This window comes from Schistocerca cancellata, chromosome 8 (genome assembly GCF_023864275.1).
Source record: "Schistocerca cancellata isolate TAMUIC-IGC-003103 chromosome 8, iqSchCanc2.1, whole genome shotgun sequence".
Lineage (NCBI taxonomy): Eukaryota > Metazoa > Arthropoda > Insecta > Orthoptera > Acrididae > Schistocerca > Schistocerca cancellata.
Window position 1 is genome coordinate 346,377,417 of NC_064633.1, and position 13,008 is coordinate 346,390,424.

General features: G+C 43.4%; 1 protein-coding gene across 5 annotated transcripts in view; it reads left to right on the forward strand.

Annotated features, from left to right (window-relative positions):
• Positions 1-13,008, forward strand: part of LOC126094880 (uncharacterized) — a 127,601-nt gene that overhangs the window by 51,623 nt on the left and 62,970 nt on the right. For all 5 annotated transcript variants that reach the window (XR_007521888.1, XM_049909514.1, XM_049909517.1 and 2 more), the window contains one exon: positions 11,364-11,582. Coding sequence is in view for 4 of the 5 variants with exons in the window: in XM_049909514.1 (XP_049765471.1) it covers positions 11,364-11,582 (219 nt within the window). In the remaining variant the exon portion in view is untranslated. The remainder of the gene's footprint in view (positions 1-11,363; positions 11,583-13,008) is intronic.

A 13,008-nucleotide genomic window follows, 5' to 3' on the forward strand; every position in this document is an offset into this window, starting at 1 on the left:
AGGTATAGCATAAGGCACACCTCTACATTTTGGAGGCTGGGTGGGCAGTGGGCTATCACTATCGAAGATTTAAGAAGGATTTTGAGTAGGATATTTCTCATACCTAAGCACAATGATAGGTAGGGGAAGCCCTGTCAAAGCAATATTTAAGTTGTCCTTAAAGGTATGGTATGGGATAATGGCAGGGCCAGGGGTTACTTCCTTGAAGCTGGTTCAAAGAATGTGTTGGAAGATTAGCGACATATGTAAGTGTGATATAGGAGATGTGTTTGTGAACTAAATTTGGAGTGTATTACCTGTGTGAGAAAGCCTTAGGAAAACTTTTAGCATACTGGCCTAGGGATTACTTGTCCTTGCAAATGCACCATCCACAGAGGGCCATTCTAAAAGTATTTTGTTTGATTTTGTTTATGGACTAAAACATTGTAGCATCTAGGAAGATTCTGGGCTCTGAGTGGTGAAAGCTGCTAGCCATTCTCACAAGTTGAAAGAAGAGTTTACAATTTGCAGTCCTTTGATTTGGAGCTGAGCGGAGGATCTCAACCAGAGGCTCCATAGACCGTTGTGGCTGCTGATTTCTGGGCCTGCGTTATGGGTTAGAGAATTGTTGGATTGCCCTTGATAGGTAAGGGGTGCACTATGCAGAGAAAGAAGCTATTTGGGTAGCAGATTACTTATGGAATGCATGTGCAGGTTTTTTAGGCTAGGCAATAGTTTGAGATCCTCTGATGAACCTGCACCAGTTGACACGTAGAAAGTGAAATCGTGTCACATGTGAGGTCAAAAAAACTTTGAATGTCAAAATTGTAACACTAAATTCTCGAAGCATTTGTAACGAAAAGCTGTTGTGCTCAAATTCCACCCAGAACCGAGAGCTGAGTGAGATCTGAAGTGGAAAGCTCTGACGTATTTAATGTGGCATGAAAAGCGGTTAGGCACCATGGAGGGTGGGGGAGCTGTTGAGATTAGAATTGGGTGGCGGACTGTGTCGAGGTCTCAAGCCCCAAGGCGAAGGCTGCATGGGGGATGCAGGCTCCTGCTAAATCCCATGCACTTGCTAATGGATACAGTGTGCTATCTGATTCGGGGGGGGGGGGGGGGGGGGGGGGCTGAGCCGGATCAGAATGCACCTTCTGCCAGGATAGTGGTCTCTCCTTCAGCAAGATCTGGACAGGCATGTGGGGGTAGGGGTTTGTTAGTTATTGGGAGCTCCAATGTTAGGCAGGTCATGGAGCCCCTCAGGAACATAGTGTCTAGGGCGGGGAAGAAGTCCAACGTTTACTCAGTGTACTTGCCGGGATGTGTAAGAGGCCCTTCCAGTGGCTATTAAGCATGCGGGGTGCAGCCAGCTGCAGATTGTTGCACATGTCGGCACCAACGATGCCTGTCGTCAGAGTTCCAAGGAAATCCCTGGGTCCTTTCGATGGTGTACCTGGGGCTTGCTCATGGGGGTTTTTTAGATTAGATTCCTCCCCAGAGGAAACAAACCGTTGGCCTGAAAAATTACCATTTCATGTCACTGATGTGGGTGTGCCAACTGTAAAAATTGTTAGTTTGCCTAAAAAGTGCAATCCAAAGGATTTAAATATGCTTAATCTCATGTTAGTAAATTGTTGAAGTGTCTGTAGCAAGATCCCCAAGTTACTCTCCAAAATAAACAGTAGCAATGCCAATATTGTATTAGGTACCGAAAACGCATTGAAACCAGACATAAAAAGCAGTGAAATTTTGAACTCAGATTGGACAATGTTTAGGAAGGATAGGACTGATGCTATGGGAGGTGATGTGTTGATCGCAGTTAAAAGCTGTTTAAACGCAGTTGAGATTGATACTGAGTTGGACTGTGAAATAGTCTGGATAAAGGATTGACCATTGTATTATGATGTTTTTATAGACCACCAGCACCTGCAACAAATGTCGCAGAACATTTCAAGGAAAGTCTGGAGTACATAGGAAATAAATATCCAAATTATCCATTAGTTATAGGTGGAGACTTTAATCTTGCATCCATTGACTGGGAAAAATTACGCATTTATCACAGGGGGCAGAAGCAAAGATTCGTGTGAAGTTATTCTACGAGCGCTCTCAACATACGACCTTGAACGATTGGTTAGAAAACCAACTCAAGATGGGAACATATTAGATATCTTGGCGACAAAACAGACATGATCTTTTTGTGGAAGTTAATGTAGAAGAAGGTATTAGCGACCATAATGTCGTCGTGGCTTCTATGTCAGTGTAAGTTGCAAAAAAAAACCAAAGAAACAGATTAGAGTTTTCTTGTTTGGGAAATCAAATAAAAGTGTCATTAAAGAATATCTTCATAGTCAGCTCCAAGCATTCACCGCGGGACACAGAGATATTGAGCATCTTTGGTTGGAATTTAAAGTTGTTGTTCACCACCTGCTAGAGAAGTATGTGCCTAGCAAATATAGGGGAGGGAAAGGATCCACCTTGGTACAATAAACATATTAGGAAGTTGCTGAGAAAGCAGAAAATTTTGCGCAGTCCTTTTAAACGTAGTCACTGGCCCGCTGACAAACAGAAATTATGCGAAATGAAAGCGGCTGTCAGGACAATGAGAGATTCTTTTAACGAATTTGAAAGCAATATTTTATCTGCAGATTTTAAAAATAGCCCCAAAAACTTTTGGTCATAAATAAAATCTATAAACACTACAAATAATTCAATACCTTCTCTTGTTGACAGTATGGGTAATGTAGCTGATGATGATAAACAGAAGGCCAACATTCTAAACCTAGCTTTCAGAAACTCGTTTACGATAGAGGACTCCAGCACCATTCCCTCTTTCAATTATTGAACATGCGCAAGGATCGCTGACATCATGTTTAGTGTATCTGGGATTGTAAAACAGTTAAGATCCTTAGACACAAGGAAGACATCTGGCCCAGATGGTATCCCCATAAGATTATATGTTGACTATGCTACAAATATAGCACCATTCTTATCCATCATCTATCAGAGATCATTGGAACGGTGGAAAGTTCCACGGGACTGGAAGAAGGCCCAGGTCATAGCAATCTATAAAAAGGGTAGAAAATCGGATGCACGTAATCACTGGCCAATTTCACTGACATCGATTTGTTGTAGAATTGTGGAACATATTTTGTTCAGACGTAATGACCTTTCTAAACTCTGAGAAGCTCATCTGCAGAAACCAACACGGTTTTAGGAAACAGCAGTCACGCGAGACACAGCTGGCCCTCTTTGTGAATGATATACAACAAGCTCTAGATACCGGCTCCCAGGTTGATGCAATATTTCTCGACTTTCGAAAGGCGTTCGACTCAGTTCTGCACTGTTGCTTGCTTCAAAAAGTGCGCACTTACGGTCTATCCAATGACATATGCGGTTGGATATAAAGTTTTCTGACAGACAGGGAGCAGTATTTCGTCCCGATCGGGCTGACTTCAACAGCAACAAGCGTAACTTCAGGTGTGCCCCCGGGGCAGCATAATAGGTTCGCTGCTTTTTACGATTTACATAAACGATCTGGTTGATGGTATTGACAGCAGAATTAGACTGCTGATGATGCTGTAGTCGACAGGAAAGTAGTATCACACGAAAGTTGTGAACAAATCAATGAGGATTTGCAGAAAATAAATGCGTGGTGTAATGACTGGCAGTTATCTCTCAATATTACTAAGTGTAATGTACTGTGTATAACAAGGCGAAAATCCCCATTAATGTACGAGTACAAAATAAATGTCCAGTCTTTGGAAGCGGTAACATCCCATCAAGTATCTGGGTGTGACTATCTGAAATGATCTCAAATGGAATGATCAGATTACACAAGTAACGGGTAAGGCAAACTCTAGATTGCAGTTTATTGGTAGAATTTGAAGCGATGCAGTCCTTCAACAAAGGAAATAGCTTACAATATGTTAGTTTGGCCAGTCTTACAGTATTGTTTGTCTGTATGGGACCCTTACCAGTTGGGTCTGATTCAAGAGATTAAGAAGGTCCAAAGAAGAGTGGCAAGATTTGTGACTGGTACATTTAGCCATCACAGGAGGGTTACACACCTCATAGAAATTTTGAAGTGGGACACACTTGCAGATAGACGGCACACTAAACGGAAGAGGCTGCTCACTAAATTCCGAAATCTGATCTTTACCGAGGATGTAGAGTGTATATTATTACCACCAACTTCAATATTGCACGATGATCACCAGTCAAAGATAAGGGAAATTAGAGCTCGTACTGAGGTGTTCAGAAAGTAGTTTTTCCCTTGCGCGATCCGCGAGTGGAACAGAGGGGGGAGGGGGGGGAATATGACTTTGGCGCGAATTGTGCCCTCCGCCACACACCGCTTGGCGGCTAGCGGAGTATCTATGTAGATGTAGATGTAGATGTAGAGTCCAACATTGAAGTTGTCTGGATGTGAGTAACCAGCCTAGGTAAACTCAAGTTAGTCATTGCATGTTTTTATCGGCTACCTGATTCAGCCATAACAGGTGTACAATTGCAAAGAAAGTTCAGTACAGGTGCTGCAGGCATTCTTGTAAAGTAGGTCTGAACAAATTGTCCGAAAACTGTCTTGATCACCTAGTTCAACAACTCAGAAATATTTTAGATCTTGCTACGAACAGGCCTGGTCGTATCGACAGTGTCAGTATAGAGACAGGTATTAAGGCATTAGCATGTGTGGTGTTATTGTAGTGACTGGTTACAAGAGTTGATATCTATCAATAAGATGAGGTTTAATGCTGGAAAGAGCAGATAAGCAGTTGTTAGCATCCTACTTACACAATGAATTTGCCTCATTTAATTCCAATTTGATGAAAAGTTGAGGAATTATGGATAAAAGCTTAAACTGACTGTAAACTGCACACTGGAGAAGTGTGTTCTGTGTAAGTGGATTAAGGATGGAAAAGAGCCATTGTCATTTAATAACAAAATTCAGAAAATGCTGAGAAAACAGAGATTGTTGAATTCTTGGTTTGGTAGATGCCCGAAGCATACAATAGATGCGTGAAGCATGCAACAGCATCCACCGTCATATCTTAGTGAAAGCTCTTGCAGGGAACACGAGAAAATTGTAGTCCAATGTAAAATCACTAAGTGGATTGAACGCTTCTATTCAGTCACTTGTTGATCAGTTGGGTGTGGCAGTAAAACAGCAAAAGGAAAGCTACAGCTTTAAATTTCGCATAAAAAAATAAATAAATAAAAAATTCCTGCAAGGGAATCCTAAAAACACACACACACATCATCCTTTGATCATCACACAGATTTCCATAAGGAGGCCTTAGACATGGGCATCCCTGAAGTTGAGAAGCAACTGGAAAACAAATAAGCCAATAGGTCCGGATGGAATCCCAGTATGGTTTTACAGAGTACTCTGTGAAATTAGCCCCTTGCTTGGCTTGCATTTATCACAAATCTCTCAGCCAGTGCAAAGCCATAAGTGACTGGAAGAAAAGTACATGTACTGCTGTATATAAGAAAGGGGGGGGGGGGGGGGGAGGTCCTGAAAAACTGCATGTCAACACGCCAAAACATTGGTTTGCTGCAGAATTCTTGAGCATCTACTAAGATCTAATATAATAAATTTGTTTGAGAAAGAAAAACTTCTTTTGACAAATCACCACAGATTTACAAAGCATCACTCCTGCAAAACGCAGCTTACTCTTTCCTCGCATAATATCCTGTTAACCATGGATGAAGTGCAACAGGCAGTTTCGGTATGCCTGGATTTCTGGAAAGCGTTTATTTCTGTGGTTCACTGTAGACTTTTAACGAAGGTCTGAGCGTGCTGAATTGGGTCTCATATATGCAAGTGGTTCAAAGGCTCTCTAAGTAATACAACCCAGTACATTGTCATGGATAACGATCTGAAAGATACAATGAACAGCAATCTGTGACTATTTGCCAAAAATGCTGTAATGTACGAGAAAGTTGGAGTGTCAAGGGTGAGTGATTGTGTGGGAGGGGGGGGGGGGGGGGATACAGGACGATGTAGATAGAATTTCTATTTGCTTTGATGTATGTTAGCTTGCTAAATGTAGAAAAATGTAAGTTAGTACAGATAAGTAGGAAAGACTGCCCTGTAATGTTTGAATACAGTGTTATTGGTATTCTGCTTGAGACGAATAAATATCTAAGTGTAACGTTACAGAGCGAAACAAAATGAAATGAGGTTGTAGGGAAGTTAATCGTCGATTTTGGTTCATTGGGAGAATAAAGGAAACAGTATGCAGAACACTAGCATGACCCACTCTTGAATACTGCTAGAGTGCTCAAATTAAAGGAAGACAGTGAAGTACAGGGCCATTACAAATGATTGAAGCGATTTCATAAATTCACTGTAGCTCCATTCATTGACATATGGTCACGACACACGACAGATATGTAGAAAAACTCATAAAGTTTTGTTCGGCTGAAGCCGCACTTCAGGTTTCTGCCGTCAGAGTGTTCGAGAGCGCAGTGAGACAAAATGGCGACAGGAGCCGAGAAAGTGTATGTCGTGCTTGAAATGCAGTCACATCAGTCAGTCATAAAAGTGCAACGACACTTCAGGACGAAGTTCAACGAAGATCCACCAACTGCTAACTCCATTCGGCGATGGTATGCGCAGTTTAAAGCTTCTGGATGCCTCTGTAAGGGGAAATCAACGGGTTGCCCGGCAGTGAGCGAAGAAATGGTTGAACGCGTGCGGGCAAGTTTCACGCGTAGCCCGCGGAAAATTGGCTCATGCCACAACTGGAGACCGACAGCGCCGACTTCATCTTTCAACAGGACGGTGCTCCACCGCACTTCCATCATGATGTTCGGCATTTCTTAAACAGGAGATTGGAAAACCGATGGATCGGTCGTGGTGGAGATCATGATCAGCATTTCATGTCATGGCCTCCACGCTCTCCTGACTTAACCCCATGCGATTTCTTTCTGTGGGGTTATGTGAAAGATTCAGTGTTAAAACCTCCTCTACCAAGAAACGTGCCAGAACTGTGAGCTCGCATAAACGATGCTTTCGAACTCATTGATGGGGACATGCTGCGCCGAGTGTGGGAGGAACTTGATTATCGGCTTGATGTCTGCCGAATCACTAAAGGGGCACATATTGAACATTTGTGAATGCCTAAAAAAACTTTTTGAGTTTTTGTATGTGTGTGCAAAGCATTGTGAAAATATGTCAAATAATAAAGTTATTGTAGAGCTGTGAAATCGCTTCAATCATTTGTAATAATCCTGTGATTCAGAGGCAGGCAGATTTGTTACCAGTAGGTTCGATCAACACGTGAATATTATAGGGATACTATGAGAACTCAAATGGGAATATCTGATGGGAAGATGACGGATGATAGTGTTTCACGAAATGCTGTTGAGAAAATACAGAGGACTTGCATTTGTGGCTGACTGCAATGGAATTTTACGGCTGCTAACATATGAGGGTGAATCAAATATAAACCAAAATTTTTGTTTTACATGCCTTTTGTAATTGGAGAGCCATGCGAACTCTGCTCATTGTTGCTCTTGTCTCCACTGATTGTTCTCCACAACTAGAATGTTGTTGCACCATATCCTTAGTCACAATCGCTGTGTCAGAGCATGAGGACCATTGTGTTGTGCAAAGCTTTACAATTGAGTTTTCCACAACAGAGGTCACAAAACCATTTGAAATTTTGAAAAGACTTGGGGCATAGTTTAGAAGCAACATCCTGAGAAAGACTCAAGTGTGTGTGTGTGTGTGTGTGTGTGGTGAAAACAGTTTTTATGAAGTGGGAAATAGTTGAGAAGGCAGCTCGCCAACATCACCCATGGGGCAGCATCACTGTGGAGGAGAATAGTCACATTGTTAGTGAGTTAACTGAAGGTGGCCACTGAGTAGTAGTTGCTGAAATTGCTACTGATGTTTGCATAAGCGATAGTAGTGTCCAGGCAGTCCTTATTGAAAACCTTGGGTTTCCGAAAGTGTCTGATTTCATTATCTTGAGGTATGCGAACAGCTACTGACACCACAAGATTGAAGGGGAACTATTTTTTACGCTGGTTTGTGACCTATGATGAAACTTGGATGCACTGTTACACCATGCAATCAAAAAAGAGAAGAAAAATTGGGTGGGGTGGGGGTAGGGGGGGGAGGAGCATCAAATGGCGGAAAAAGAACAAATCTGCACCCGTCAAAGCCAAAAACCATCACTGTGTGGGGAAGGTTCTTGTGACAGTCGTGATTGATTTTAAAGGAGTTCTTGTCATCTATTTTCTCCACGTACATCATACTGTGAATGCCGCATACTATTGCCAGTTTTTGGACCAAACAAAACTTGCATATCGTCAGAAAAGGTATGCATTTCCAATGTGGGATGTGATCTTGGTTTATGACAATGCATTACCCCACACAGCTGCCTCGACGAAACAAAAACTCAGGAATTGTTCTTGACCACAGTCTGAATTTATTGTCCTGCGATTTTCATTTGTTTGGACTACCAAAGGAAGCAGTCGGATGACACAGATTTGATGATGATTGCATTGTTGATGTGTTTGTGTGCAACTGGCTGGTCACAGCCACATTCATTTTATGAAAACATGATTGAGAAACTGCGTGTCCATGGGGAAAAATATATTTCCCATTCTAGAGGCTGTATAGAAAAACTGAATTTGTGTGTGTGAATTTTTCTCAAGCTTACATAAATTGGTTTATATTTGATACACACTTATACATTTTGCACGGGGATTACAAAGACAAGGTAAGAGAAATAAGGCCTTATGCAGAGGCATATAGACAGTTGTTTTTCCCTCACTCCATTAGTGAGTGAAACAGGAAAGGGAAGTCTAGTACTGGCAAAAGTATGTGTGTGGATACAGGTGTAAAGATAAAGCTATCCTCAATCTAGAGGTCAGTTTCCTCTTCAAGGCATTCTCCAGCTGTTTATATGGTGATCTGCAGTTAGTGTGGACTTCAAATGGTGCAGCTTGGTGTTTTTCATTTATTTACCCAAGATAAAAGAATCAATAAGCGAGAGACCGAACTCTAGGACTGGCCAAGAGCTTGTCTTGGAGTTTTGGATTTGTGGTGTGGCATTTAGCTTGCTGCTTCACTAGCCTCGAACATAGATAGGAAGTACACATTGAGTCAGTTAGTTGCACACAGTTCATAAGTTATATTGTGTACCTCTTGTTGACAATACTAAACATGGGGAAAATATACATACTTCAAAAAAAGTTGTGCATCACCTCGGTTCCGAGAGTTCTGGAGCCTGTACAGAAAATTGGAATAGAGATCAACATAAACATCATTTCCACCCTTTTTATTGCTCATGAAAACCACACATTGCATGTTGTACTACCATACAGCAAGACCTCCAGAGGTGGTGGTCCAGATTGCTGTACACTCCGGTACCTCTAATACCCAGTAGCACATCCTCTTGCATTGATGCATGCCTGTACTTGTTATGGCATACTATCCACAAGTTCATCACAAGACACTGTTGGTCCAGATTGTCCCACTCCTCAACGGCGATTCGGCATAGATCCCTCAGAGTGGTCACTGGGTCACGTCGTCCATAAACAGCCCTTTTCAATCCATCCCAGGCATGTTTGATAGGGTTCATGTCTGGAGAACATGCTGGCCACTCTAGTCGAGCAATGTCATTATCCTGAAGAAAGTCATTCACAAGATAATGCTTGATGGGGGCGCGAATTGTTGTCCGTGAAGATGAATGCCTCACCAATATGCTGTCAATATGGTTGCACTATCAGTCGGAGGATGGCATTCACGTATAGTATAGTTGTTACGGCACCTCCCATGATCACCAGCAGCGTACATCGGCCCCACATAATGCCACCCCAAAACAGCAGGGAACCTCCACCTTGTTGCATTCGCTGGACAGTGTGTCTAAGGCGTCCAGCCTGACCGGTTTGCCTCCAAACATGTATCTGACAATTGTCTCGTTGAAGGCATATGCGACACTCATTGGTGAAGAGAACATGATGCCAATCCTGAGCAGTCCATTTGGCATGTTGTTGGGACCATCTGTATCGCGCTGCATGGTGGTTGTGGGGCCCACCTGTACCGCGCTTCATGATGACGTGGTTTTCAGAGTCGGACCTCCCCGTGGACGTCAGGAGTGAAGTTGCGCATCATGCAGTCTATTGCGCACAGTTTGAGTCATAACGTGAAGTCCTGTGGCTGCACGAAAAGCATTATTCAACATGGTGGCATTGCTGTCAGGGTTCCTCTGAGTCATAATCTGTAGGTATGGTCATCTACTGCAGTAGTCGCCATTGGGTAGCCTTAGTGAGGCATGTCATCGACAGTTATTGTCTTTCTGTATCTCCTCCATGTCCGAACAACATCGCTTTTGTTCACTTTGAGACGTGTGGACACTTCCCGTGTTGAGAGCCCTTCCTGGCTTAAAGTAACAATGCAGACGCGATCGAACCGCAGTATTGACCATCTAGGCATGGTTGAACTACTGACAACACAAGCCGTGTACCTCCTTCCTGGTGGAATGACTGGAAGTGATCGCCTGGTGGACGCTCTCCGTCTAATAGGTACTGCTCATGCATGGTTGTTTACATCTTTGGGCGGATTTAGTGACATATCTGAACAAAGTGATTGTGTCTGTGATACAATATCCTCAGTCACCTTCTTTCTTCAGGCATTCTGGGAATCGGACTGATGCAAAACGTTTTTGATGTGTGTATAAAAATACATTTAAATAGCAAAATTAAATTATTTCTCTTCAAACAATGGAACTCCAGGTATGAATACTAACCATGTAGGAAAATACATATTGCTACTTATTGTGAATATGACACTTCAGTTGCAGACATACACAGTTAAAAGATACATAAAGCTGTCAGCCACAGCATTTGTCAGTAAAACACACACACACACACACACACACACACACACACACACACACACACGCCATTCACACACACAAGCAATCATACCTCACACCTCTCACACCCACGTGACTGCCAACTACAGCATCTCGCTTATTTAAACATGAGGCTGCTGTTATGCAATTTCTTTGTTAACCTTCTCCAGATCCCAAGTGTGAAGCGTGAAGCTATTTTCCTCACTTTTGGTAAGAAAAGTACATAGGAACTGTGTTTTATGTATGTGAAAGCATCACACAGTTGAAAAAAATCATGAAGGGTCACATACATTTCTAAATAAAATAAAGTGTATTTAGTGAATAAAATGTTATTTGTTTAGGTAATGACATTCATAAACATTAAATAGTTGGTGTAGTTACAGATTTTTATTCCACTTTTTTTTGTGTATTCCTTAAGTATGTTATCAACTACATGCTTTTTTCCATGCAAAGTATTTTATTGTTAAAGAAGTGCATTTCAAATATTACATAAGTTTTTTTGTTATACAGATCTTGGCTGCTACAACAGCTCGGCGGCTCGCTGTGGTGGATGTAGAACGTGGTGAGCAGTTGGTTGCATATGACAATTGTGCCTTCAGTGGACGTGATCGCACAGGCCTAGCTGCAGATCCAGCATGTCCTCACATGGCTGTTCTTGTCAATGTTAATGGAAGGGGCCTCACCCTTCTTGACTTACGCATGCCTCTTCCTTTGGATTTTGTATATGATGTAAGAACTGTTATCAAAGTTTAAAGATTCACCTGTTACATGTTACACAAGCTTTTCACACTTGGTTAAGCAAAATTAATTTATCTTCACCAACAGCAAGATGATATGCCCCCCTGCGGGTTCGGGGGTTAGAATAGGCCCGCGGTATTCCTGCCTGTCGTAAGAGGCGACTAAAAGGAGTCTCACATGTTTCGGCCTTATGTGATGGTCCCCTCTCGGGTTTGACCTACATCTTTCTAAATTATTCCGAAGAGCGAGCCAATTGGGGAAGGGCGCCTTACATGGTGCACTGTATCCATCGTGCAATTAGACCTTTAGCCGTCTTTCTCGTCGTTGCAATGGTGTCCCGCTCGTTTTCGATCTCTTGGGCGATTACCACACTGCACTCTGCAGCGTTTCTTTTAACTGCGACGACGACCTTGGCCATTTTTTGCACCTAAGATCCAGCACGGTAGCCAGTCCGTTGTGGTGGGGCCGCCATGTACCCTCTTGGTTGTAGCCCCCTGACAACACAGGGATCGCTCTACTGATGCCTGCGCCGTTAACTCCCCACGTATGCCAAGGAGTAGATGCCCATCGCCCCGGGGCATCGGGACTCCCGGCAATGGCCATCCTGCCAGGTGGCCTTTGCTGTGGCTGGGTGGCGCCCGTGGGGAGGGCCCTTGGTCGGAGTAGGTGGCATCAGGGCGGATGACCCGCAATGAAGCGTGGTACATCATCTCTCGCTGGTGGGCCACCACCAGCAGTCTCTAAGCGATCGAGGTCTAACCTCAACGGCAGGAAATACGATCCACGATCATTTCCCTCCCTGGCCACTCCATGGGAGGAACGTATGGCAAAAGAGGGTGGTGGAGACTATTCACCCCGGTTCCTTGTGTGTACGCGAGTTGATGGGGAATCGTTTATGTCAACCAAGCCCCAGTTTTTTGTGGAGCATTTAGAGGACAAGTTCGGGGAGGTGGAGGGCTTGTCCAAGATGCGCTCTGGTTCTGTGCTCATCAAAACGGCATCCTCTGCCCAGTCACGGAGGTTGCTCAATTGTGACAAGTTGGGGGATGTTTCAGTTAACATCACGCCGCATAAGAGTCTCAACATGGTCCAGGGTATAATATTCCACAGGGATCTTCTTCTGCAGTCCGACGATGAATTACGCGCCAACCTCGAACGACGAGGTGTTCACTTCGTCCGGCGCGTCCATCGGGGTCCGAGGGATAATCAGGTAGCCACCGGTGCCTTCATCTTGGCCTTTGAGGGTGATGTCTTACCCGAAAAGGTTAAGGTGATGGTTTACCGTTGTGATGTGAAGCCATATATCCCTCCTCCGATGCGGTGTTTTAAATGCTGGAAGTTCGAGCACATGTCATCTCGCTGTACTTCCAGCATCACGTGTCGGGATTGTGGACGTCCTTCGCATCCTGATACTCCA